This window comes from Drosophila hydei, unplaced genomic scaffold (genome assembly GCF_003285905.1).
Source record: "Drosophila hydei strain 15085-1641.00,03,60 unplaced genomic scaffold, DhydRS2 tig00000149-arrow-pilon, whole genome shotgun sequence".
NCBI classification, from domain to species: Eukaryota; Metazoa; Arthropoda; class Insecta; order Diptera; family Drosophilidae; genus Drosophila; species Drosophila hydei.
In genome coordinates this window covers 4,966,370-4,993,203 of record NW_022045678.1, presented here as the reverse complement: position 1 = coordinate 4,993,203, position 26,834 = coordinate 4,966,370, and the positions used below count along the sequence as shown (strand labels likewise).

Here is a 26,834-nt window from a genome sequence, read left to right as displayed (position 1 = left end):
TGGATGTTTCCATATTTTATGGTATTCAAGCTATTTTTAAAAGTCAAATTATCGATACTTATCGATATAGAAACTGGATGAGTTATCGAGAAAAAATAGTAATTCACACAGCAAACACAAGTCTCAAGTTTTTGGGGCTTACAATTTCTCCGCGTTCACACGGACGGGCAGGTGGACAGACGAACATGGCTATATCGACTTGGCTCGACGTCCTGATCAAGAATATATACCTTATGAGGTTTGCCACGCCTCTTTCTGCCTTTATACCCAGAATTCCCATGTATACTTTATAAGAATATATATATTGAAATCTGGAGCCGATTTTAATCGGTACTAAACAAATTTAATTGTAGCCGAATAACGTTCGCAGCTAGATCATTCACGAAATCTTTAGATCAACTAAAAGTAATTACTAAAACTGCAGACCATTGAGTATGCCTCTCCTTTAAGATCCGTCTCCATTAAAGCACAAATTGATTCGGCAATTTGCGCGTTGTTTTCTGTTCTTCTGCTTATCTTGTTCCCATGCAACAGTAAATGTATTGAAATAGTAGATAAACAGAATACAAGCTTGAATGTATGTATGTGCATATGTAAATATGTGTTTATGTTCCTTTGCCTACATATGCATATTAATGTACATATATATTTAGATGTGTGCACGTAGCCTTGTTCGTTGCTTACATTTACAACATTATTTTAATGTAACTGGCAGCTAGCCAAAATTAATCAAATGAAATTAAACGGAATTTCAACTTCATTTATTTGCAGCGATATATTATAAATTTTAATTGGGCGTACATTGAAATTTTGATCCTAGGGCTGGTACATAAAATTTGACTTGGTTTTCGAACACATTGAATACGCTTTCAGCTTTAAAATTAGACCTAATGTTTTTTGATTGATAGACCGGCATCGATGTATGATGACAAATTACTTCTACAGGTCTCAATAAATGTATAATGACCCATAAAGTGTTCAGTCTTTTTGTATAGCAAGATGAACAATAAGTGAATCTGGAAGTCAGAAATGGAAAATTTTGTTTATTTGGGAATTTCGTTTGGGGGCGGAAAAGATACATAAAAGTATTTGTGGGAAATGTCCCTCGTCTTACCTTAACAGTTTGCTTATTAATGCTGATTAGTTGTTCCTCTAGAGATGTTTGAAAATTTTGTGTGATTGCAACTATAGAATAGTAGGAGTCCAGCTACCTTACGCATCCGGTGTTCCTTCGCGCTCGACCATCGCGTTTTTAATGATGGTCTCCACGGTGCTAACGTTCAAGTCCTATGTTTTAGAGTTTCGATTAGTATACGTAGATAAAAATTGGATGATGAGAACAATGAATGGGAGAGACAGAGAGAGCGAATAAAACAACAAAAACACCAAAAATCTTTTATGAAAAATATAAATGGAAATTTGTCAAATTTTACCTTACACATATAGTCCGTTTATACGAAGTTCCTTATAACAATTTATAATCAATAAAAGCGTTTCGTTCACATTACAATGTATCATAAGAAATGAGTATTTCTATGCTCGTTCACGAAGTGAAAGGACTATATTGGATTAAATTTCTTCTACAGTTTTACAAATAAACTTCCAAGATTTAGGAAATGGTTTACCGCTTGCATCCACTACATCTATACATATGGACTTGGGCAATTGGGAATGATCCAAAAGCTTTCAACAAAAACTGATAAGTTTAAACAGTTCCAAAACCATATAACGGTTGTGACAATTCCAGAAGACTTCGTGTAATAGGCGTCTAGAAATTCAACATTCATTGATCCAATTACGGAAAACCCATAAGATTCGCAGTGCTACGGCTATTTTGTATATCATCTTTAGCTCCTATTAGAGACATATATTTTTTATGAGGAAAACATCCATTTCTTATGTAAATGTAGTTTCTTGAACCGTGAACGAGTATTGAGCAGTCGGTGGTGCCTGACAGCAATGTTATTAATTTGTTGTACAAGAGTTGTTAATTGTTAATTGAAGCAATGTGCTGAATCGATAATCCAATTTCAAATGAAACCCTTACGTCCAGTTTTAGATTTAAACTAAATAGATTTTTGAGATTTCTGTGAACTATCGCTTATATCGCTTATTTCGAGGTTATAAACGCAGTATATATGTGCTTAGTAGATAAGCTGGCAAATATGCTAAGTACATGGATGATATCGTACAATATACTTATGTATCTAAAAAAAATTTCACTGAGATTATTGTAGAATATATAACATTACAATTTGCACAATGTTTTTTATTTTTATTTTTACTGTTTTTTTAACGTTCTGTTTTTAAAACTCTAATTCTAACAGCCAAGTCAATGAGATATATATATATATATATCTGAATTTACAACAAAAAGTAAATCGAAACATTAACTATAAAATCAATATAACTAAATACTCTATACTTAACTGTTTTTTATATAATAAATATATTTTCAAATCCCTATTTAATACAACATTAAAAATTTCATTATTTTTTCCTTGGTTTCAAACACGAAATCTTAGCTTACAAGGAACTAACTTGAACTAGAGTTTGTCTTGTTTTTATTTTGTAATACTTAACTACATCTATCATAGAACAATGCGCAGCTGATATTTTCACACATTTTAGTCCCTCAAAAACATGCTTTTTGTATAGCTTTCAAAATAAAATTCATATAGGAGAGGAGTTCCAATCTCGAACTAAAGTTATCTTGTTTTGGCTCATATATTATAATTTATTATGGTTGTATATGCATATAAATATAAAATATATATAATGTACAGAATATTCACATCAAAATTAAACAAATATTAAATTATTGTTAATTTTTGATAACTAGAATATCTACAGATAAGATAATACAATAAAATATTGGTTGTACTTCATTTTCACATCTACTAGGTGAGAGTAACAAGTTTTTCATATTCATTTATTATCTAAAAAGAAAAACATCTAAATATTACATTACAATTGTGTTATTTTTTAGTTTTTAAATTCAACTGTGACATATGGTGGTTATTTCTCTTGCGTGTTTCAGAAAAGGAAAATGTGTTGTCTAAATTTAATAAATAATAAAAAGTGTGTAAGGAAGGAGCTCAAATTATTAGCATTTGAACTAATCAAAATGGAAACAGGTAACTTGCCACTTGAGTAAAGTGATATGGAAAGAATTTCCCAAATTCCAAATCGCCTGAGATCCGTTTTTCAAGATTTGAAACACCATTGAAATTATAACTTTTTTCCGCACTGACTTTGAAAACGATGCCTAAATATTTCCGGTGATATTTAAGGTCGGGAATGTACAAGGGCCATTCAAGAATCTCGACATTTTGGGTCTAAATCCATGATTTTACAGACCTGCCGTGGGAATTGGGGCACACCTCAAATTCCTCTGTACAAGCGGCTTAAATTCTGCTTCTCTTACGGAGATCATGCAAATAACATAGCCAGAGCTTTCAAATAACATTTTTTCTTCTCAACAAAATACGTACTTCAGCTGGGAAGATCAAGTCATATTCACTTGCCCAAAATTTAGGTGTGCTTTGCTAGGATTGCTATTGAGTATTGGTTTATTTTTACGTTCACTTTAAGATGGGCATCCAGGCATTCAAATAAAAAATTTGAAAAACGCAACTCAGGACAATTTTTTCCTTTAATTCCTTAGACAAGTAGCGCCAATTAGATGACGAGCAGAGCAAAATATTTCCACTTTATATATGGAGATTTTCTTGAAGAACGACTCTGGGAGTTATTTCACTTTATTTAAATGGCACAAACGAAATTCCGTTCTGTCGAGCAGAGTAATTGGTAGGAAGATTGATTTGAATGGGAACAAAACAAAAATGGCAACTAAAACTAAAACTAAATTTATTTGTAGTCGAATCGAATTGAATAAATGGGAATTCAAGTATTGGAGAGTTTAACTAAATAAAAATGGTCTAAGTAACAATTACTTATTATCCACGAGGGCCTGGTGCATAATCTCCTCAACGAACCAAATCACAGGTATGCTTCTTAAATAACAATTTTGATCAATAAGTATGTATATATATATATATAGTTAGATGTATATATCGACCCTGTATGCAATCTGAATTTGGAACAGTCGTATGCACAATATGCGTACATATAATAAACATTAAACTTTAACTAAATTGCCAACAATTCAAAATCGTGACTATATATATATATATATATATATGTTTATATATATATGTTTTTGATACACGCTCGTTTTAAATCTATGTATTAGTAAATACATTTAAGGTATTACAGTTGTAACTGGCTTAACACTATCGTATAACAGATTTGTATATATACACATATATATACACGTGCAGGTCGAGTTGAGAAAGAAAAAACAATTTCTATTTAATTACTAAAAGACCAATATCAAATGCCGATTGCAGCGTTTTTTCACTTTAAAATCCATCTCATTAATTTGATGAAGTAGTCCTGCAATTTTACAATTACAAAACATTGATTGAAAGTTGATTGAAAACAAATTTTGTTGGTAACGAATTGTGTGAAAAGCAAAAAGAAAGTCGATTATAGCTACAAATGTTTGAAATAATAAGATTCAATGCATAAATTTCAGTTAAACAATTGTATCTAAGTGGGATTGTATAACACTGAGAGAGGGTAAAAGGAGATTACTTAAGGAGGCTGCAAATCTAAAAGATAGTTGATGAAAATTCAGGTCAATTTCGATATTCCGAAGTTTATGAAAAGTTAGGAGTAGTTATTATAAATGCCATCCGATTTCACAGTTTATACCCAGTACTTTTCTTCGATGAGCAGATTCATTTTGACTAAGTCAGTTATTCAAAGTAATTTAATTTTTTAAAACATCCGATTTTGGAATTAATCCGAAGATGATTGAAAATTAAAATTCGTTTTCAGAGTTACAGATAATCTGGATTCGCAAAACGAATCTGCATTTTGAATATGATTTACTAATTATCTACGAGTTTTTCCATATATATGAAGCCCAGGTTCAGACATTTTCAAAATTTCTATCTATTCCGGATTTTGTTGTGGTATATAAATTATCCCGATTACGTAAAATCAGATTTGCAGTTCTTAAATATAAGTTAGATAAATATATGATTTTCTATTTAAGAAGTATATAAAAGTGAATTCAATGATTGGCAGCCAGTTCTTATATAATAAGTGGAAACTCTAAGATACTTAAAGTGTTATTGTTGTTAGGTAGTTAATATAATGTATGTGTCGAAAACTATTTTCTAGCAACCACTACTACGAATGTAAAGAATTAATCGAAAAAGAATTCAAATATTTATTTCAAATATTTTATACCGATTCCGACCTTGACAACAGCGTCCTTCAAATCCTAAACTTTTATTTATGATTTAAAAGCCATTTCAGTGTAGTTTTATTTTTTTCTTCTCAGAACAAGGTAAAATACTTACTAGCTAACAAACTTGTCTATATATATTATATATTTAATTTTAAGTATATATAGTTGCTTTATACAAACGCGGACCTATCTCTACTTAAATAAATAGAAAACACATCCAAATCATTATAGCTAGTATATTATTGAATATTAGTTTTAGTTACTAAGTGCCAATTAGTTACTCGTACTTCTTTTACGTCATAATTTATTTTTTAATATTTGGAGCAACTGCAACTGAATTACGTTTCTTTAATCGTTACTTTTCACCTATACATCAAATTAACAGAAGTCAAATAAGTCAGAGACATCTAGTCGGGAGTGCACGACTAGTAGATACCGCGAACCCAGCGAAAAGCTGCTGATTGTAATCTTTAAAATGCTTTTGCATTCATACGCACATATAAAATACAAGTACAGTTCTCTATTATGGGAAATTCAATTAAATATTATTTTATGAGATCGAATTAGTCCTACGGACGGATAGTCGGACATAGACATGACATTATTTAGATACAGAGTGTACATACTTTTAATACATAAACATCTATTTTAAATGGGTTCAGGGTACAAAAATAAAACAAAATATTTACTTTTTTTTCGTCAAGCTCTATTCTTCAATTAACAAAGTTTACTTTTTAATAGAGCAGTTATAGACTATCTTTTTTATCTGGAAACAAACTATTAAGTCGATAATCCATTAATCGCAAACCTAAATTAGTTGTTAATAATATAATACTTAAGCACAATATACGACTTATGAGTATAAACGTTTAATATATAGTCAGTATATTATCGGTTAAATGCCTCTACACATACAATATAATATCAATATTATATAGAACAATTCGATTCTACCTAAAATTGTTATACATTTGTGGATTTGCAACTTGTAGAGAGAGAGAGAGTATCTATGATGGGGTCAACAGATAGAACTTACGACAATAGAGAGCACGACAGCGCCAATAAAATGATTGAATAGCTCGCCAACAGCCCTCAAAATTCAATAGAATCAAGAATGTCAATAATTTTTTGTAATTAAATAGTTTTTAACTTTCGTACTTTAAACATTATTTTTATATTCATCTTGAATATAATAGATATAGTTGATGTATATGTATGTTGTATATATGTATATATTTATAAGCAAGCCTCTTTCAGTTGGTTTTCTTATGTGTAGGGTGTAAATGAAGTGTGAGTGGTTTTAAGTGGTGTATTACGTGAAAGGAGTATAAGTTTAATAAGCCAGTTCGAAACTTACCTTTTTGGCAGGCGGAGCTGGAACTTCCAAGTGATATTTAATTTGACAATAGTCACGCAGTAGGGCAATTCCTTCTGTACGATTATTAGCATATCGCGACTCCCACGCATCTAATAAACGATTGTAATAGCGTGGAGTGTCATTGTATTTAAGATACTTATAGGTCTGGTCTGTGGGAAAGATGCGTTCAAGTGGTGAACAACGTGCCAATTCGTCCTCTGCTATAATTAGACAACGTACATCATCGGGCGTCAATTTATCAAGTATCGCATCGATATACTAAAATAAACAAAATACAAAACTGTATGTTAGAAAAATAGATAGAGCGTTTCAATTTTGCATGGTATACCTCCTCTCTATTCTCTATGCTCTTCCGAGTAAAAGTGTTATGCTTGTTTTTCTCTTCACGTGACAAATAGTTGATGTACATACGTTTATCGTAGCACATTTGTGTGCCGGCTGGGAATGAAAATTCAGCGGCTAACTCCCTTTGCTTTTCCTGGCTTAGTTTTGGTGGTATCTGCGAATATAGAGTTATGAGTTGTATATACTTGTTCTACAATAGGCACTTTGTCAGCTTACGTTATAAAGGGCAGTATTGAGTACACCTTGGACTAGTGGTGCCTTAACGTGGGCATCTAGTGGTAATTCGGAATGTAAGCTAGGTGATATATTCACCTCTAGTAGCCAAGGTACTAAATCCGAATCTAATATTACATCAAAGCCAAATAGCTCAAAACAACTGTATTTGGACTCAACATTAGCTCTTATCATATTGTTAATGCCATTCTCTCCAGCTAGAATGGTACGCAATACTAGACTTCTTAAAGCTTCCCAGAGGCCATCTGTGCGAACACCACGATTAGCCAAATACGTCCATAACGACTTGATGGTCCATTTATGCCCGTGACATGCATTCACATCTTCATTTTTTGAGTAATTCGATGAAAATTTGTTGATACTATAGTTGGTTAAATGCATGCAGCGATCATTTAAGGTATCAGCTTTGGCACTGTATTTGACTGTGAATTGGACAGTATTAAACGCATAAAATAATAAAAATATACAATGTAAAAATATCTACCAGAAGCAAAGCGAGCCAAGCCGTTGTGATACATGAATACTCTCAAAGGGTTTACTGAGGTTACGAGAACATAAAGGCGCAAGTCGAATTTACTGCCATTAATAAGTAGGGGACGTTCAATATATCTAGTAACAAAAATTATTAAATATTACACATTATATTTAATATTTAGTTCACCCACTTCTGTACAATGAGTGGTCGTCGCTTGGGTATTTGACCCCAACGATGTACCACACGAATGCCAGCACCACGTGCACTCGCCGGTGGCTTTATTATCCACTTCGTATTACGTTGCGCATATTTTGGCCAACGTTTGCGCAATGCGCAAAGATCATTGGGAATAACATAGGTGCGTGGCATAAAGCCAAACTCCCTGTTGCTATGTTTCCTCATCTGTCTTTGCAAGTTCTTCCAGCAGGAATCCTTACGTCCAATACGAAAAGAACCAGGCAAGTGATTTATTTTCTGATATGAGCGAATTGTTTTGAAGCAGGGCGACTTCAAATGCTTGCCCCACACGCCCATCCAGTCGTTTGTTTCTATTATAAATCAAAATATTTAATTAACATTTAAAACCTTCAATTCAAACATTCAATTACTCACTTTTCAACATCCGCATGCCACTATTGGCCAATATAAGTCGAACAACTTTTGGCATAATGCTTGTGACACGCCACTTTAAGATTCTATGCAACTCTGGTGGGACACTGGGTCCTTTTTTGGTGTTCGACGAAAATGATAAATAGGGCGGCACATATGGAAAGAGACTTGAGACCAAGACGGATTCTGGATTTCTTAGATCGTCATCGGAAGATCGCGAAAAAAGCAAAGTTGAAGATTCTTTGGATGGGGATAAAAACCGCTCGCCCGAGTGTGCCAGCTTATATGCATGCGCCCTATACCCATCTTCAGTATCAGAGCTGATGCTAACTGTTTCGCTCTCATCGAAATTCGAGACTGAAATTTAATTAATTTGAAATGAATTGAAATTTTCTAAATGAATTGCTAAGAAAACTTACTGTTATCTAAATCGTCATCATTATCAAAATCAGCATCACGAAACTCGTGGCCCTTCTCATCTTGATCTTCTACTATATAACTAGTGAGCTGATCGGCAACCGCAGATTGACCTTTGGGTTGAGGGTTGGGCTTTACGTTTTGGCTGCGGAAATTAGACGACTGATGATGCTTACGTGCCGAGCGTGGACTCTGACTATTATATAAGAGAACTCGATGGACAGTGGGCAATGCCTTCTTAGCGGATGCTTGTCCGCCTCGAATTCTTTTGGGCGTCAGTGGCAGACGCGGTAATGGCAGAGGTTCATTGGCTTTAAGTGTTTTCTTTGTTAAATTGCTTTTAACTGTCACGGATTCACCTTTATTGGTTATTTCATGAATATCGCCCAGTTTAACGCATCGACGTTGTGTACTCTCATTGAACAGTTCATCGTTGGGAGACTTTGGCTCATAAACATCTTTAGCATTAATTAATTTAATTGAAGATTTCTCCAGCCGGTCGATGGGGAAATCAATCCAATCACTATCATTATACCCAAATGGCAGTTCACTGTTTTCCTTCAGTAAATAACTATCATATTCTATATTTTGATTATTATCATTGTGGGCTACGGGCCTTCTCGACGAGCGTTTACTCGTTGTCTCTTGTACTAAGCTCATTTGTGGTTGATAAGTTCGTATAGTATTTGTTTTTGATTTATGTGACTTCTCTGGACCACGATTGTAAAAATATGAAAAATAATGCTCGTAGTGCTGATCTGCTGATTGAAATCCTGGACCGTCAGAGCTAGCAACGAAGATAAATTAAAATTATTTAAAATTAAAATGATTTTAAATGCAAAATATAAAATAAAATTTAAAAGCTTGGCATGTGTACAAAATTATAAATTAAATCGAATATACAATTAAAATATTACTAATTAGGCCAACGGTATAAGTTAATTAAAAAGGTGGCTAGTGTGTGTGTCTACAGGTAAACACTAAAATTATAAAATTATATCAATTGTGTGACAGTAAGGATAAGCATTGGGTTTAAGGGTTGTTTTTGCAGAATTACATCGTATTATCCCAGCTTTGCTCCAGTCCGGGAGCTCTATGGCTGTGGGAGTACGTTGAAGCATCATCCAAATATTCGCATGTACTTCGAGCTGTTAGCTGCCTCTTGAGTTGATCCTTTTCAAGGGATGCCTGCGTATAGTGTGCCAAATCATGATTGTTGGGCGCGCTATTACTATGTCCATATCCATGTCGGGCCTTTTGCTGGACGGGTGCTTTATAATACTCTGTGGGCTGCAAACGTAGCGGCTGATAGACGTGGCTATTGTTGTTGGCCGTCGTCGTAGTAGTTGTCGTCTTTCGCGATGCAAACGAATTGGGGTATGCATTGGAATAGGGTACTTGTTCCGTTCCAGGTACTGAGTAGTAAGTTTTATTTATTTGTCTTGACACCTTCGTATTTTTCGATGGACTGCGATTGGATGCACGACTTGGGCTCTTCAAGTTCCAGACTGGACCAAATACACTTCCGTTCTTAAAGTAGGTAAATGCATTGTCATTATTGCAATGTCTTAAATTATGTTCATTGATGACGTTGCTATTGCTATTGTTGTTGTTGTGGTTGCGGTTGTTGCTGGTATTAATTCCGTTGTCATTCAAGAATTGATTAGACTGGTGCATTTCGGGCGATTTTCCATAAACTTCTGAAGCGTTATACATGAACATACTAGATTTATCTCTTAATCAACCTACAGCTATACACATGAATTCACACACACACACACACACCAAGAACGCACCTGGTAAATAGGGAGAGAGAGAGAAGAGCACAAAAGTTGTAATACATCGTTAAAAATATATATTTATTAAAAGCCAGGCTATCTCATAGCTCCACAAATAGTTTCGACCTGTCTCTAGTCTTATCTATTTAGCTATCCTCGATGAAACCTTTTCAAATTCGTTGCAGATTCATTGAATACATAATTTTTATATATCATATATCTTAAAATAAAATTGTTCGATTTTGATCTCTTGTGTGATAACGGATTTTGATTAATAGAAACATAATTTCATTAAATTTAATTACCATAAACCATTAAATATATTTTTTCTGAAGGTTATCTCTGTTGAATAGCTCTATCTACAAAGAGAGCAATAAAATAATTCTAAAAATAAATAGCCTGAATGCACTCAATACAGGATTTAGTGCATTCAGGCTATTTAATCAAACACAGTCTATATAACAGAATTAGAATACAGAATTCCAATACATACATACAACTTCGAATAACTTTAAAATATTTCCAACAGATCCAATCTGCTTGTCTGTATTTTATACCTCGTGAATTCATATATTACTGTATTTTCGTCATTTACTGTATATTAAGTTTATGAACTCCCCCCGCATCTAAACGTGCAGCCACAACTATTTGTAAATGCACGTGAATAGTTCAAGCAGATTTATTTATTGCTTACTCAATGTAAACACGCTTCGAAATTACTGGCGCTTAATAAACTAAACATAGAAGTTCGATTATGCACACTATTTTTTTAAACTTACCGCGTTCAAAATCTGGTGACCTTCACGGTTTTTTTAATTTATATCTTTTTTCGTTTTATGGTTTGTGCTACTTTTGCGCAAGTAGGTATCAGCTGGTTGTGTGTGGGGTTGTTGAATTTAGGTCACAAACATGTCCTCAGACAAGGTGTTGTAACTCTTTTGCACACTATGTTGCCGTTGTTGTTGGGGGCAATCACTATGAAGTTTCCGATCGCAAATAAAACGTTGTGACTTGGATGTCAAATCTCAACGTCGAGCAAAAGATGGTTTTTTAAAGGATTATTTTTTAATTAGTTGTTAAACGCCGAACTGCATACAGATTCACAATAACTTCTTTTAACCGCTTTTTATAACTTATTCTGTGAGCCAAATGAATGTAAATGTGTTAAATTTGTATACGTAGGTGCTTAAACTGTGTGTGTATTAAAGGTGCCACTTGTAACAATGAAAAGTAGTGTTTTAATTTTGATGTAAATATCAATTGTAGATAGAGCAAACAAAACAAAACACACTCTCAAAACCTGCTGCAACCTCAACACGTGTAGTTCACTTCTGAACCATAGATGTGGTTCTTTGCCACGAACAATGTATACACAGCTAGAACAAGAATATTTCATGACTGTTAATTTAACATTTTGTTAACAGCGAGAGAGTTTATTGTAGCAACAAATTTTATACACTTATTTATATATTTTTAAATATTATCAAGCTTTTAAACAGAAAACCATTCTGCAAAATTTAATAAAATACAGTTCAATCTTAAATTGCATATATGTCTTTTATTAAATAATTTATATACTTTGTTTATAATTGTATTTGAATGTCATTTAAATGCGCACATTTCTATTTAGGATTAATAATACTTGGCCCATGCTTCAAATAATATGGTTCAATTGCAAGAAAAATGAGTTTTAATGAATTCACTTCGATTGCGTTGCTCGTCGCTTATCGTTGCACCATTGGCAGAGCATGAAAAGTTCGGTTTGTATATAGAGACAGAACCGTCGGAATCTAGAAAGCAGAATATTTTTGTATTAGGCAAACAAAACTTGAATTGTGTTTTCATGAAAATACCTATGGAAGGATCATTCCACTCCATTGCCATGTTATGAAGCAGAGCCAAAGCGGTAATTGTATGCTTAGCCGACCCAAATGTCCCCAAGAGTTCACTACTAAGAATTCCGAAGCGGCGTATCCAAAAGTTTAGACATTTGATTGCTGGCGCAAAGGTTGAAGCATGGGCATGATTATAAAGATCCTCAGATTTATTTTTCGGGTTTTGAACTGGAGTAAAGAGGCAGTGCGAGCAGGAGAGGGAGTCATTCCCAAGTAGTATGCGTCCACGAAATTCATTTTGCTCAAAACGTTCCTTAATCCGTGATAACGAAAACAATTCCGGCGCTGTGTTTGGATCTAGTTCTTCAGAGAGACGGATATCCAGATCCCTTATCTTATGCTCGGCATCTGCAACCAGCTGCAAATGAACAAGTTCCTCATTTGTAACTGCTAATTCAGTTCCACTATAGCTACTCCTACTCTCCAATTGCAGGCGCACAGTGGTTTGCACTAGAGCGCCAATTACTTGGGGCATATTGGAAAGGGATTGAAATGAACGCATTATTCGTTCTTTCTCTGAAAGTGTTGCTGGCATTCGAATATACCGCGACGCCTTTGATGATAATACCGCAGCCACACGACGCGTTATCTTATCCATTGTATGCAGACTAACACCATGCGCCATAGCTGTTAGTTGTGGATGCTAGAAAAGAGACGAAGATAAATATATATATATGCATGTGCATATGTATGCATACATTACCTCAGTGCCGCCGAAAAATCGAATTGCCGCTAAAATTTGTAAATCTATTGGCACTTGATTTCTTTTCAGTGGCTCGTAGAAGTCAACTTCTAAGTCATCGCGTACAATTTCTATAATCCGCCTCATATTTTCTTTTGTGTATCGGTATTTTTTACGAAATTCTATTTCATTCATTTGCTCCATTGGGTTGAAACGCGGACGTCTGGATGCTTTTAGTTTACATATTTTTCTTCTATTATTCTGAATGATTTTATTATGATCAAAATGTTGAAATTGTTCAAAATCTTTAATATGCTTCACATCTTTAAGAAAACGTTGAAATACTTTAATATCATCCATTTTCTATAAAAAAAATCGTTTGTTGATTTTTACTTTTCCTTTCCTATTGCGCTTTTTCTTAATTTGGAAGAAGAAGAAAAATGTTGAGTATCTGTAAACATAACATGATGAAAGCATGCTAACAACAGCAACCAATTTCCTTAAAATCATAAACAGATGTTATTGTTAAAATAGTAATAATTAAATTAAAATTTTAATTAATAGTACATAACTCCGCAGTGCCTTTTAATTACAAAATTTAGATTTAAAAAATGAGCTTTTCTTATTATAATTGTTCATATGTGTAATCGACAACTTAATATATCGAAAACGCGGTTCTTAAAATCGGCATCGATTAGTGTTATTAGTTTTGGAAATTAGAGCACTGGATCATTCGGATCTCAAGTCTTGTTTGGGGAGGGCATTGGTTTCTTAGTATCATAAAAATATTAGTAACAAATATAAAGTTCGCAATGGGTGATCAAGAACGGGGTCGCCGCCGACCTTTAAATGAGTCCGACTTTAGTACTCAATCAGTACAACAGCCAGTAAGTATTTCCTAAGCTCCTTGTGATAATCAAGATAATCAAGTAGAATAAAAATAGTATATATTCATACATATATAGAATTTCATATACATATATATATACATACATATGTATTGAGCTCCCATAAATGAGTGTATGCATTGGAACGTATGTCAACCATAACATGTATTTAAATGCTTCTCAACTCACACGTCCGTGTATTCAAGCAACACGATTTTTGAGAGCGTTGTCATTTCCAGCTTTGAATGCCGTTATCTACACTCGGACTCAAGAAGCATAAAGTTGGGCGAGTTGAGTAAAATTTGCTGATGCGGCCATTTCATATTTGTATGGTGCATCATCGTACGTGAACAATATTTTATACTGTATGTGTAAAGCGTTGTAGATCGTCCTTGGAATATAAATTGAATGTATGAATATTAAAATTTAACGGAAAGCTGTGTCCAGATATTTAGAAAACACTTTGTGAACACATTGTGTTTCTATATCTAGTACAAACGTTTTTAACTTATAAAATTTGATTAGGTTCGATTCAACTTCGTATTTGCTCAGGTTTTTTACTTTTAGGTTTGATTAACAAAAATATGGAATCTCAGCATTAGCGATCCTTGTGTGAATTTCCACTATGCTTCATATTTTGTTGTGTATTCGTATCTCTGCGCTCTCAAAATTATGTATATATGTGTGTAAATTGATGTATGCTGAGGCAGCAGTGCACGAAAATTGAAATTTGCTTACCATGAGTTCCAAATTTACCCTTTTGAGGGAAAGGTATATACAAATCACGATTCGGGCTTCCATGCTCATGCAACATTCTAACATTTTCATTATTTTTTGAGGGAAGGGTATTATAACATTGATGAACATCAAATATATATTTTCTCGACAAGCATGCATACATTAACAGTCCCTTCTTCACAAGTTTGGACATTTATGTAAATGTGTGCGAAACTCTAGCTGCCTCTTGAAGTTATAAAACTTACAATTTGAAGTTGCTCATTGCACTAATGCTCAGATTTCATATTTTTGTTGATCGATTCTAAGAGTAAATACAAATTTCAACTAATTTTATAAAAAAAATAAAAGTTAAAAAATATTAACAAATTGTAATTTGTTATTATAATTATCGAAGAAAAATAAATAAAAGAGTCAGCGGAACATTGAAAATAAAATATTCAAAAATGCTTTACTTTGTAATAGCTCGAGCGGCGGATGTCTCGTATGGTCAGACAGTTTTGCTAGAACCCTGGGCCGTCCAGCAATCATCTTGTTGGACTTACATATAACTTGTATATATAAAGGACTTGTGTTGTGTGTGCTATGTTTTATTTCGAAAGCTTTTAATTTAGATTTTTAAATTGATATAGAATGTGGACGTATTTATATATGTATTTGTAAGTTAATGATTTCTTTAGTTATTTAATGTTTTATATTTCGAAAGCAGATATGCTGTCGTGGAATTTTAAATGATGCTTACGTCCCGTGTTATCGAAACATATCGATATGTTCGTCAGTGGAACATAAAATCGAGCGTTGCCAGACTAACAATCAAAAGTATTACTTATTACACTTAACGGTTGTTTAATTCAACATCCTATAAAAATGTCAATTTAAATAAAATTGACTAAAGTAAAGTATGATCATGATATATACAATTCTTATTTTTGTTCCTTTCTTTAACAGCGTCCTAAGATTTTTCGTGGTGATGATACCAGATCTCGTGATAGAGACAGATCAGAGGCTTCCTCTTCACGTGGACTTTCTAGATCCCATGCAGCATCGACATCACGTGCAGCTGCCACATCTCATAGCTCGCGTGATCCAGCCGAAGCTTCGTCATCTCGGCCTAGTGGCCCTGGTGGACACAAGTCCGATCGCAGACGAGTTGATCGCTTTGAAATTGTTAATACAAGGCCAGCTGATGTAGTAACTAAACGAGGCAAAGAAGGCATGCAAATTAGATTGCTATCAAACTATTATCGTTTGCAAACGAAACCGCAATGGCGCATTGTACACTACCATGTGGATTTTGCTCCAGAGATCGAGCTAGTGCGTGTGCGCTGTGGCGTGCTATCGCAGCATGCAAGAATCTTAGGTACGGGCTACCTATTCGATGGCAATCAGCTCTTTACGACCAAGAAATTCGAGCAGGATGTTACTGTTCTGAAGGCAACTTCAAAGCAGGGCGTCAATTACACAATCACTATAAAGTGCGTGGGTTATATATCGACAGCTGAGCCACGATTTCTGCAAGTCTTGAATTTGATATTGCGTCGCGCAATGAAGGGTCTTAATTTAGAGCAGGTCGGACGTAATCTCTTTGATCCCCATGCTCGAGTAAGTTATTTGAATTGTCAATTGCCTTTGTAAAGGGATCATTAAACAGATATAAATTTAAGGTTTCTTTGAGTAATTTCTCGATTGAACTTTGGCCTGGATATGAAACATCAATTCGTCAGCACGAGAAGGATATTTTGGTTTGTGCCGAGATTACACATAAGGTAATGCGCACAGAAACAGTTTACGATATACTACGTCGGACCTCGGCCAATCCAGCACGGCATCAGGAAGAATTTCGCCTTAATATACTTGGGTTAATTGTTCTCACCGACTATAACAATAAAACTTATCGCATTAATGATGTCGACTTTGCACAAACTCCACGTGCCACATTTAGCTGCAAGGGCAAGGATGTTAGTTTCATAGAATACTATCTCACGGTATGCATAGAACATAACACAATTTCACAATTTCAATCCTTAAACTTAAATTATATATTTATATTCTATGTTCTAGAGATATAATATTCGCATAAGGGACCACAATCAGCCACTGCTTATATCTAAAAACAAGGACAACGCTCAAAATAGCAAAGCCAATGACATTGTAATCCTTATTCCCGAACTATGCCGCGTTACGGGACTTACGGATAGTATGCGCTCAAACTTTGAGTAAGTCTTTCTTTATAATAAATACAATTCGTATATATTTACTTGATTTCAATTGCAGACTCATGCGTGCTATGTCAAATCATACACGTATGAATCCGGAAAGACGAATTGAACGCTTGCAAACGTTTAACAGAAGGCTCCGTAAAACAGCGGAAAGTGTGAAGGTCTTAACTGATTGGAATATGACACTTGAAGAGCAACTTATAGAAGTCCAGGGGCGTGTAATTTCACCGCAAAAGATTGTGTTCAATAATGATCATCGGTTAGGATTTTGTAATTTACAATTCTTTTCTCTGCTGTCAATTAAAAACTTTTTTTCCTAGATTATCTGCCGGGGACGTTGCGGATTGGACACGACACTTTCGTAATCAACAGATGTTGACAACGCCAAGAAACGGTTTGGATCGATGGGCTGTAATTGCACCTGAACGTTGCTCATCCGATTTGAGGACCCTGCTATCTAATCTGAATCGTGCTGCAGCCGGGATGGGCTTTCAAATTAGGAGTCCTAGACAGTAACTATAAATATATCTACATCTCTGATACTATATTGCAGTGTATTTCTATTTTTATTTTGTATTTTTCAGACTTATGATTTATGATGATCGCACAAGCAGCTATATTCAAGCCCTGGACGATTGCACGCGCGAAGATCCAAAACTGGTTTTATGCCTTGTTCCAAACAACAATGCTGAAAGGTTAGATTTAATTTCAATAATTTTAACTCTTACTCACCTTAATATGCTTAAATTCGAAATATATTCCGTTTAGGTATTCGTCTATTAAGAAGCGAGGTTGTGTGGATAAGGCTATACCCACACAAGTGGTAACTACAAGGAGTAATAAGAATGGTTTAAGTATTGCCACTAAAATTGCAATACAAATAAATTGTAAGCTCGGTTATACCCCTTGGATGATAGAGCTACCCTTGTCGGGCCTAATGACCATTGGATTTGATATTGCCAAATGCTCGCGGGATCGCAACAAAGCCTATGGGGCATTGGTGGCCTCAATGGACTTACAGCGGAATTCCACTTTCTTTAGCACAGTCGCTGAGTGCAGTGCCTACGATGTTTTAGCCAATAATTTGTGGCCAATGATACTGAAAGCTTTAAGGCAATATCAACTGGAGCATCAGACTTTGCCCACTCGGATTGTGTTTTATCGCGATGGTGTTAGTTCGGGTTCCTTGAAACAATTGTTCGAGTACGAAGTCAAAGATGTTGTCGAGAAACTTAATATTGAATACAAAAAGGTGTCCTCAACTGCCCCGATGCTCGCATACATTGTGGTCACTAAATCGTCAAATACGCGATTCTTTCTCGGCAACGAAAGGAATCCGCCGCCGGGAACTGTCGTTGATGATGTGGTCACGTTGCCCGAACGTTACGATTTTTACCTTGTATCGCAAACTGTGCGTCAGGGCACAGTTTCGCCCACTAATTATAATGTACTATATAGCAATATTGGTCTCAGTCCCGATAAGGTGCAAAGGTTAACGTACAAAATGTGCCATTTGTACTACAACTGGTCGGGCACCACTCGAGTGCCGGCTGTTTGCCAATATGCTAAGAAACTAGCTACGCTTGTTGGTACTAATTTGCATGCCATTCCACAGAATGCACTAGAAAAGAAATTCTACTATCTTTAACTTCCACTAACTTTAGCTCTCATGAACTATTAGAGGTACTTAAGTTAAGGTATTTAAGTTCTGCTAACGTTTTGTTTATTTTATTCTGATTTATCAATAATTGATACTAAACTTGTATGTTTGAAAATTTTAATTTAAAATTATTTTTTCAAATAACCTTTATTCATCGAAGGCAGCTACTACATCCCAATAAGTACATATTGAACTATATGTTGCAGAAATTGAGACCCTTAAGAGAATTCAAATATTGAACTAAATTAAATTGTTTTTTGACCAGCCAAAAATTGTTTTTAACGGAACTTGTACCTAAGTTAAAAATTCTTTAACTGTGATTCTGTTGCGAACAATGTTCTATTTTTCTATTAAAGGAATTTGTATAGGCTGCTATAATTTAGATTTATGGACATTTCAAATGATGAGATGGGCCTTAAATTAAAAAAACGATGGATTTTACACACGACTAAGTCTTACGAAATAGAACGTCTTCCAAAAATTGAGCATATCCAATCACGAATTAGTAATTTCACTATTAATTTTGAAATTTTATTCGTTTACATACATAATCGTCAGCGATGACAGTATAATTTTCATTCGCTAATTTATCGTAAATTTAGACATTGTAGCCAACAAGGTGACGCTTGCCAATGCACTCGCCGATGTAGAACCAGAAGATAACCTCGGCGGTGACAAGTGTGTTAAGCCATGCTTGCTTGACCGAAAGGTTTTTGTAAGATCCGGTCTTTGCACTTTTGACTATATTGCCAATGCTTTGGCGAATAGCTGGAATATCGGCTGGAGTTGGTGGAGTTAGCTCCACTTTGGCATATTTCAAGAAAACATCCAACTGTGGTCTTGCTTGCACAAGCAGCTCTGTTAAAATGAAACATTACATAATTTCCGAAACGTACTAAATATTAAATAACTACTATTGGAGTCATAATCTTACTATTAATGAGGCCGGATCCTTTTGAAGCAACGCTAGCCATTGTATTATAATCTAAAAGATATATAAGTTTCAACTATTATGCGGCCAAAAAATTATGTAGGATATGTGAAAACCTTACGTCTTAAGAATGCAATGAAACAGGGTCGTTCTGCTTCCTCATTATTGCGATATGTTATCGATAACGATGGGTCATTAAAATAAGATTATATAAATATATGCAAAATTATACAAGAATTCGAAATTGTTTATCAATAATTTATTCTATAATCCTTGTAGCTTAGTTTTAAATTTGTACAAGTGTTCCATTATTGATTGTAGATATCGGAACACAACTCTGCAATTCCAACTTGAAATTTTGTGTCATCTATTCGATAGCACATCGATTAATCCAGTGCTAATGCAATTGTGCACCACTACAGTAAAGGTGTGGAAATCCAAAAATTTACAAAAAGATTGAAAAAACAAAAATATACATATTTAGTGTAAAATTTAAGGCAATTAACTTTCACAAATTGTAATACGATAATAGAAGTGTATGTTACCGCGAAGGCTTAAACCAATATTGCTGTGCAGTGAGTGAAAAGTGTGCGTGACGTGAGGTGAGTTGAGAGGGGATGACGGAGACCAAATGAAATTTAGTGCTATCTAGTTTAACAACTTGCCACTGTGCAAAGGAAATTGATAATTTTTGAAAGTAATATACAATTTCGTGCGCGCGTATGTGTGAGCGCTTTTGTGTGTGCGAATTTTAATCCAAATGTTTTGTGTGTAGCCTTTATTTGACAACTGTCTATATGTACGCATATATATATATATGTCTATATGTACATATGTATGTGCATGTGCACACTTGCACACATACTCACGGAGACATATTTACAACTTTGGCTCCAGTTGGCATTAAAGCAACAACTTTTTTTTTGGTGGCAGTGACAAATGATAAAAGCAACTAAAACGCTCTCAAGTAGTCCGCGATTATAATACTCTATTATATGGTTAAGGAGTGCTTGTAGTGTGCTTATCACAATTTCGGTTCATATCTCGTGGGTGTGGTCCACGCCAAATGACGATTGGCTCTTTTAGCAAGCAAATTTACAATTGAATACGCTTAAAAGTTCTCACACACTCACACAAGCATACAGACACACATAAGAGGGTGTCTTGGCCTGTGCAAAACACCTCGCCCCGGTGTTAAAGCGAATCACGAATCATGTAGTAAAATGTATATGACCAATAATTTATATATATATATATATATATATATATATATATATATATATATATATATATATATGTATTTATATTTATATACATATAAATAGGTTATCAGATAACAATATATAAAAGTATATAAAAATATATATTATATATATACTTTTACATATTGTAAGGTTGAAGATTAAAGTATAAAAAGTAGAAAATAAAATATCCAGTTAATTTATCTTCTATTGTAACTATAATAGAAATTTGATTTTGTTAGTCACAATCAGTTTTGATTTAAAATAAAATAATTTTCCATCACCTAGTTGTTTACTTCGATTTTTTTTTAGTTCAGTGTGTAGAGAGTTAACTTGGTTAACTCTGTGGAGCATAACGAACTAAAAAAGCTTGCGTGCAATACGTATATTGCAGTTCTGATTAAGAACAAAGGGGCTACTTCATGTAATTAAACAGAATTAAAGTAAATGAAATTAATTAGAGCTTGATTAGCTCAATACTAGACGAACACGTGCCGTAACTAAGAAATATGCACAACTAAAATAGTTAATCTATATTCCAATGTTTCAAGTGCTTGTTTAAAGACACCTAATCGCATTAACTCCATTGCTCACGTCCAAACTATTTAATATATATATATTATATTTATTTTGCAGTCAATGAAAAGGCGTTAGCCAGGCTAAAGCTGCTTAGTTGTAGGACTTTTAACAATCTTGCTGATAAACATGCCGTTGCCCAAGCGATCCATAGAGCCCGTGCATGTTGCGCGATCCGTTTATCAACAGGATGAACTGCAGTCTGTGGAATTGGAGACGGTCACTAATACCACGTTGACCAACATAATACGTCAATTGTCGTCGCTATCGAAACATGCGGAGGACGTATTTGGCGAGCTAGCGCGAGATGTGGGCAATATTGGAGATCGAGCTAATTCACTGCAGGCGCGAATTGATCGGTTGGCTATAAAGGTTACTCAGTTGGATAGCACTGTGGAGGAAGTTCCTCTCACCGATATAACGCGCAAGAAAGCGTTTAAATCAGCGAAGATATTTGATCAGCAGATCTTTTCACGTTCCACAATGCCCGCCCTCATGCTGGAGACGTATGCACAGTGCGATAAGCCACCGCCACTAGACAAGCTCAATGTCTACCGTGACGATGGCAAAGATGGACTCAAATTCTACACGGATCCCGATTACTTCTTTGAGCTGTGGCGACAAGAGATGCTCAAGGATACAGAGCGCGTGATGCATGACAAGGGCAAAAAGACGCATCGACCACGACAAGAGGGCGCTGGCGGTGGTCAAAACAATCGACACAACAAACGTGTTCGAACACCGCACAATACACGCGAAAAGCAGCGACAAATCGCATTAGGCCATGGCGAAACACTGATGCCCAACAATGTTATCTATCGCACTCCCAACGCTATGCCAAATGAAGAGGCCGGATATGGCAGTAAGTAGACGCATTTTCAATAATAAAGCCAAAGCAATATGAAACAACAAAATAATATTGGGCATAGGTGAAGGTGTAGGTGTCTAACTAAAACTCAAGCAAGAAATATTTCAATATGAAATTCTGTTTTAAAACAAATTTCATTTATTTGTTGCACTTCTGCTATTTCAATTGTACCCGTTGAGATACACCTACAATTAAAACAAAGTTGAAATGTTCGATATGTTGGCATGTCGATGAAATGTTTTTGTGTGAATGAAATTTGACTGAACATTGAGTGTTAATAATGATCGTTGCCTTAAAGTGTGTCATCAGAACAATGCGTACTTACGTACTTGCTCTAATTTTACCCACATAATCATATTGATTAACGTCCAATTACTGTATGCAAATATAGCTCAGCTAATCGAAATCCAAACTGTAAACGCTGACTGCGATATTCAGCTGGGAACGCTGGCACGTCGAAGGCGGCCCGCACAACAACAGCCGGCGAATATCGATGATATATATCAAGTAGGTACGGTACATCAAAGTCCCGCAGTTCGAAGTTCGAAACGTCACCGACTGCGCGCATTTCTTGGCTTTCGTTTTGGTTTTAATATTCACAAAATGTTAATCCAAATTTGTATGTACCTAAAGAGTTTTCATGTAATTTGAATTTCCCGCAATCGCTTGCTACTTGCAAAGCTTGCCAAGAGCTTCCAAATCAATATGATTCATTCATTTGTACATTTCTACAAACATCTGCGCCACTATAGAGTACATTATTATTCTTCTGGTCACTTCATTTATCCAGCTTCATTATCGAACCAAACAATACTATTTTTATACTCTTGATCAACCCATGGCACAATAATAATGCAATTTTTGTATTAAGCTAAATTTAATGACGAGTATTAACGTGTACTGTAAATGTTAATTAACCTATGCAGCTAATGTTAATGACGAGTGTTAATATATACTGTAAAAGTTAATTAACATATCAGTCTAAAGTTAATGACGGTTTTGTACAAATACCGTAAATGTTGTTTAACATAGCAAGCAAATGGTAATGATGATTGTTAACAAATACCGTAAATGTTATTTAACATAGCAAGAATGTTAATAATAATTATTAACAAATACTGTAAATGTTACTTAACATAGCAAGCAAATGTTAATTACGAGTCTATGAATAAATGTATTAATCGTATCACTAAAATCTTAATGATGAGTGTTAACATATACTATAAATGTTATTTAACAAGCAAGCAAATGTTAATAACAAGCCTTAACTAACACTGTAAATATGAATTATTGTTAATGATGACTCTTAACATATACTGTAAATGTTATTTAATACAGCAAGCAGATGTTAATGACCACTCCTTGCATAAATGTTATTAAACGTATCACTTAACCATTATTGATAAGTGTTAACAACATAACAAAGACAGCAAATGTTAATGATGAGTCACAGCAAACACCGAAAAAGCGAATTAACATAGCAAACAATCCTTAATTTCGAGTCCTAACACATTGCTCTTAACCATAACCTAAATGCGTCAAATGCTAGAATTATAATTGGCTAAACGTAATACACTGATGATCCACTGCTAGTTTACAATTTTTTCTAAAACAAATGATTGTGCAGCAATAATACAAATTGCAAAATTGAAATTGCCGATTTATTAAATGTAATACATTAATTGACTTATCGATTGGAGCTCTCCATAAAGGGGAAAAGCTCAAACATTATCATAGTTAAGAACCCAATTGAATCTATTCAAAATCGAATAGGTTTTTTTTATATGTTTTAGCTTCATTGTTGTTGTAACTATATAGTCTGTGTATACATATTTGTATTTTAAGTAGCTTAAACGAAACACCGCATGATCATCTCATTTCCAGATTCTGTTAAGCCCTATAATATGCTCTCACATTTGGAGAATAACAGTAATCTAGCAAAACAAACGGCTATCGCTATAACAGGTCAGATCAACAGATTAAATTCGAAACACAAGAACATCGATTGTGTTTGTATGTATAAATGTTCCTTCATCTACTTCTATCGTACCTAACTACTATCACTTTGCCACTTTAGTCTCCCTTTATGTACTTATCTTTTGTGTACATTGCGTGTGTACTTAGCTTGCTCTATCTCGGCATTTTGCTTATAGGTTCCGCAGATATACAACAACAACGATAAACAGAAAGCACCATATGAACATTTATAATTTTATTCAGGATTCATATCCTAAAGTAATATAGGAAAAGCAAAAAATTATTTTCTACTACTGTTATTAAGTTAATTATGGCAATTACTTAATAATAGTAGTATCGAAGATCTCTGATTGGCCAATTAAACAATTGCAAAATTTGATACTTATTAGATAACTAAACATAAACACACTCTAGGTTCCCATAGTTAGCAATGCCACTTTTAGCATTACGTTTTTTTAGTATTTCCTCTGATCCTACACTCAAATTTGCATACATAAACTTAATCCCTACTTCCTGCCTGCACCAGGTGGGCATATTAGTTCTGAATGGACGATCTTTCTAATTCTATCATTTTCTTTCTTTTTACATTTTTAAGACTCATAAACATGGTTGGGAATTGCACATAGAGAAGACAGCGTAATTATTTAATAGAAATTTAATTAAGATTTGAATTGGAATAATACATAAATATATAAACTATAGTTGGGTTAATGGGCTCGAACAAGTGTTGACTGTTTAACCATTGAAGGTTTCGTTTTGGTAACAATTCCCAGCCTTGTTCATAGGTCTTCTTAGTTAATGCCGTACGACGCACTTTAATTGACCCTGTGCGTTAATCATTTCAACTAATTTAATTAATACGAAGCTCATTTTATTCGCAGACTCACAAAAATACAGTTTTTGCTTGCAATAATTTTTTCCTCTTTTGCAATTTTATGTGTATCTTTAACACGTTTTATCCGTTCCATTGGAGTTTCTTGTTTTATTTTTTTATATATGTTAATTTTTTTAAATTGTAACTGAGTGTTTAATAATACCTTTGGGTTACTTTTCAGACATGGGTATCTACGACACACGCCCTTTGCGGCCCAATTCAATTGAGCTGCGGCGCAGTTACCAGTCAGAGCAAATCGATGGCAGTGGTTACGAACCACTCACACCACAAGCAGCGGCAAATCAATATGCAGCTGCATATGGCACCAATGGCATCTCGGCTGCGTCGCATATGCATATGCAGCAGCAGCAGCAACAGATGTACGATAGTTCACTGTACCATCAGTCGCATGGGATCTATGGCCAGAGCGGACAGGGCGCAATGTCGCCGGAACAGATTTATGGACCGGGCACACCATCGCGCACTAAGCCGCGACCATCGCAGCCGCCACCAGCGCCACCGTCGAACGGCAGTGGCGGTGGTACACCAACAGCATCGAATGCCAATACGCCCACACGTGGACGAAGCATGTCGACGAGTCGGGATGCGCTGCCACCGCCGCCACCAGTGCCGGATGTGGTGTCGCCGATGTCGGGAATGAACGGCATGGCCGGTGGTCATATGGCAGCTAAACTACTGGGTCGCACAAACAGCACATCGCGAGCTGGCTCTCCGCAGATGGCGCCCAGCAACAGTGCACAGAATGCAAATGATATGGTTATGGCGCAACTAAACAACACTTTCAACAGCATGGGCATCACAAACAACAATCAGATGAACTCGCTCAGCGATTTGCCCCCACCGCCGCCAGTGCCCGATCAGGTGGGTGTACAAACTTATCTATACATATATCAGTCATGAAAGATTTGTATTAAATCATTTATTTTTTTACTTTTTTAGCACTCACCAAAAATGTCGCCACCCAATGTAGCACCACCGCCACCACCACCACCACCGCCGGTGGACGAGAGTGGCCTTGGTGCAGTACAATTGCAGCCGCATCCGCACCAAATTCTGCCAAAGGTATTGGCCAATGGTGAACTGCAGCTTTGCCAGCCAAATGGTGGCTCACACATTGTGAGTGCTAAAAAGATACAGGCGCCATTCCATGATCCACGCAACGATTTGATGAAAGCTATTCGAGACGGTAACAAAATAGTACTAACAGTTCTTATGACATTGACATAAACGAAAATATTTTATTTCAGGCATTATATTACGAAAGGTGGAAAAGTCGGAGCTAAAGGAAATTGAACGCAATACTGCAATGTTGGATGTGGCATCGATTTTGGCCAGGCGAGTGGCCATTGAGCTATCGGAGTCGGAGGATTCGGACAGTGAGGATGATAGCGAGGGTTGGATGGAAACCAATGAAACCTCTGCTTGATCCCTGATGGCTTCGGTTAAGCCGGAAAAAATTGCAAAAATCAAGAAAAAAAAGTAATTCCAAAGAAAACTGATACAGGATGTGTTATGATTGGACACTCAGTTGGATTACTACGAAGCGCCAAAGCTTTTTTTACCATACTTTATAAGAGTATCCCAATATGCGTACATACCTATATACTATATACTAAACCTTAAATCAAAATTTAAATCGAATTGTACATATTTACACGCATATATACACATACCAAGAGTAATTATGGATATATATATACATATATATG

The 26,834-nt window shown here is 35.1% G+C and overlaps 5 protein-coding genes across 8 annotated transcripts; 2 read left to right on the top strand and 3 right to left on the bottom strand.

Moving 5' to 3' along the window:
* Positions 1–906: 906 nt before the first annotated feature.
* On the bottom strand, positions 907–11,880 carry LOC111592604 (tubulin polyglutamylase TTLL4). Of its 3 annotated transcripts, XM_023304932.2 has the most exons (12): positions 11,339–11,874; positions 9,839–10,577; positions 8,958–9,568; positions 8,784–8,894; positions 8,368–8,721; positions 7,946–8,303; positions 7,765–7,889; positions 7,263–7,702; positions 7,030–7,200; positions 6,681–6,959; positions 1,115–1,287; positions 907–1,016 (listed from the first exon to the last, which is right to left on the bottom strand). In XM_023304932.2, exons 2-11 carry the CDS (start codon positions 10,501–10,503, stop codon positions 1,213–1,215), a joined length of 3,189 nt encoding a protein of 1,062 aa, XP_023160700.2. In that variant the 5' UTR covers positions 10,504–10,577; positions 11,339–11,874; the 3' UTR covers positions 907–1,016; positions 1,115–1,212. The 3 variants fall into 3 exon arrangements, with proteins under 3 accessions (XP_023160700.2, XP_023160699.2, XP_023160701.2); XM_023304931.2 differs by having other exon boundaries at positions 8,784–9,568; positions 11,339–11,875; XM_023304933.2 differs by lacking the exon at positions 9,839–10,577 and having other exon boundaries at positions 8,784–9,568; positions 11,339–11,880.
* Positions 11,881–12,118: 238 nt separating this feature from the next.
* On the bottom strand, positions 12,119–13,546 carry LOC111592607 (putative nuclease HARBI1). Its single transcript, XM_023304937.2, has 3 exons — positions 13,158–13,546; positions 12,413–13,097; positions 12,119–12,349 (listed from the first exon to the last, which is right to left on the bottom strand). The coding sequence occupies exons 1-3, from the start codon at positions 13,494–13,496 to the stop codon at positions 12,228–12,230; spliced, it is 1,146 nt and encodes a 381-aa protein (XP_023160705.2). The 5' UTR covers positions 13,497–13,546; the 3' UTR covers positions 12,119–12,227.
* A 294-nt stretch (positions 13,547–13,840) lies between these two features.
* Positions 13,841–18,926, top strand: LOC111592605 (protein piwi). The gene is made up of 8 exons (XM_023304934.2): positions 13,841–14,023; positions 15,707–16,360; positions 16,423–16,743; positions 16,820–16,974; positions 17,033–17,236; positions 17,298–17,489; positions 17,562–17,672; positions 17,746–18,926. Exons 1-8 carry the CDS (start codon positions 13,949–13,951, stop codon positions 18,623–18,625), a joined length of 2,592 nt encoding a protein of 863 aa, XP_023160702.1. The 5' UTR covers positions 13,841–13,948; the 3' UTR covers positions 18,626–18,926.
* Positions 18,927–19,146: 220 nt separating this feature from the next.
* Positions 19,147–19,768, bottom strand: LOC111592608 (ATP synthase subunit g, mitochondrial). The gene is made up of 3 exons (XM_023304939.2): positions 19,690–19,768; positions 19,572–19,622; positions 19,147–19,495 (listed from the first exon to the last, which is right to left on the bottom strand). Exons 2-3 carry the CDS (start codon positions 19,609–19,611, stop codon positions 19,236–19,238), a joined length of 300 nt encoding a protein of 99 aa, XP_023160707.1. The 5' UTR covers positions 19,612–19,622; positions 19,690–19,768; the 3' UTR covers positions 19,147–19,235.
* Positions 19,769–19,963: 195 nt separating this feature from the next.
* LOC111592606 (wiskott-Aldrich syndrome protein family member 3) lies at positions 19,964–26,789 on the top strand. 2 transcript variants are annotated; one of them, XM_023304935.2, is made up of 6 exons: positions 19,964–20,170; positions 21,446–22,247; positions 24,138–24,218; positions 25,286–25,986; positions 26,065–26,311; positions 26,373–26,789. In XM_023304935.2, the coding sequence occupies exons 2-6, from the start codon at positions 21,515–21,517 to the stop codon at positions 26,549–26,551; spliced, it is 1,941 nt and encodes a 646-aa protein (XP_023160703.1). In that variant the 5' UTR covers positions 19,964–20,170; positions 21,446–21,514; the 3' UTR covers positions 26,552–26,789. The 2 variants fall into 2 exon arrangements, with proteins under 2 accessions (XP_023160703.1, XP_023160704.1); XM_023304936.2 differs by lacking the exon at positions 24,138–24,218 and having other exon boundaries at positions 19,965–20,170.
* The last annotated feature ends 45 nt before the right edge of the window (positions 26,790–26,834 follow it).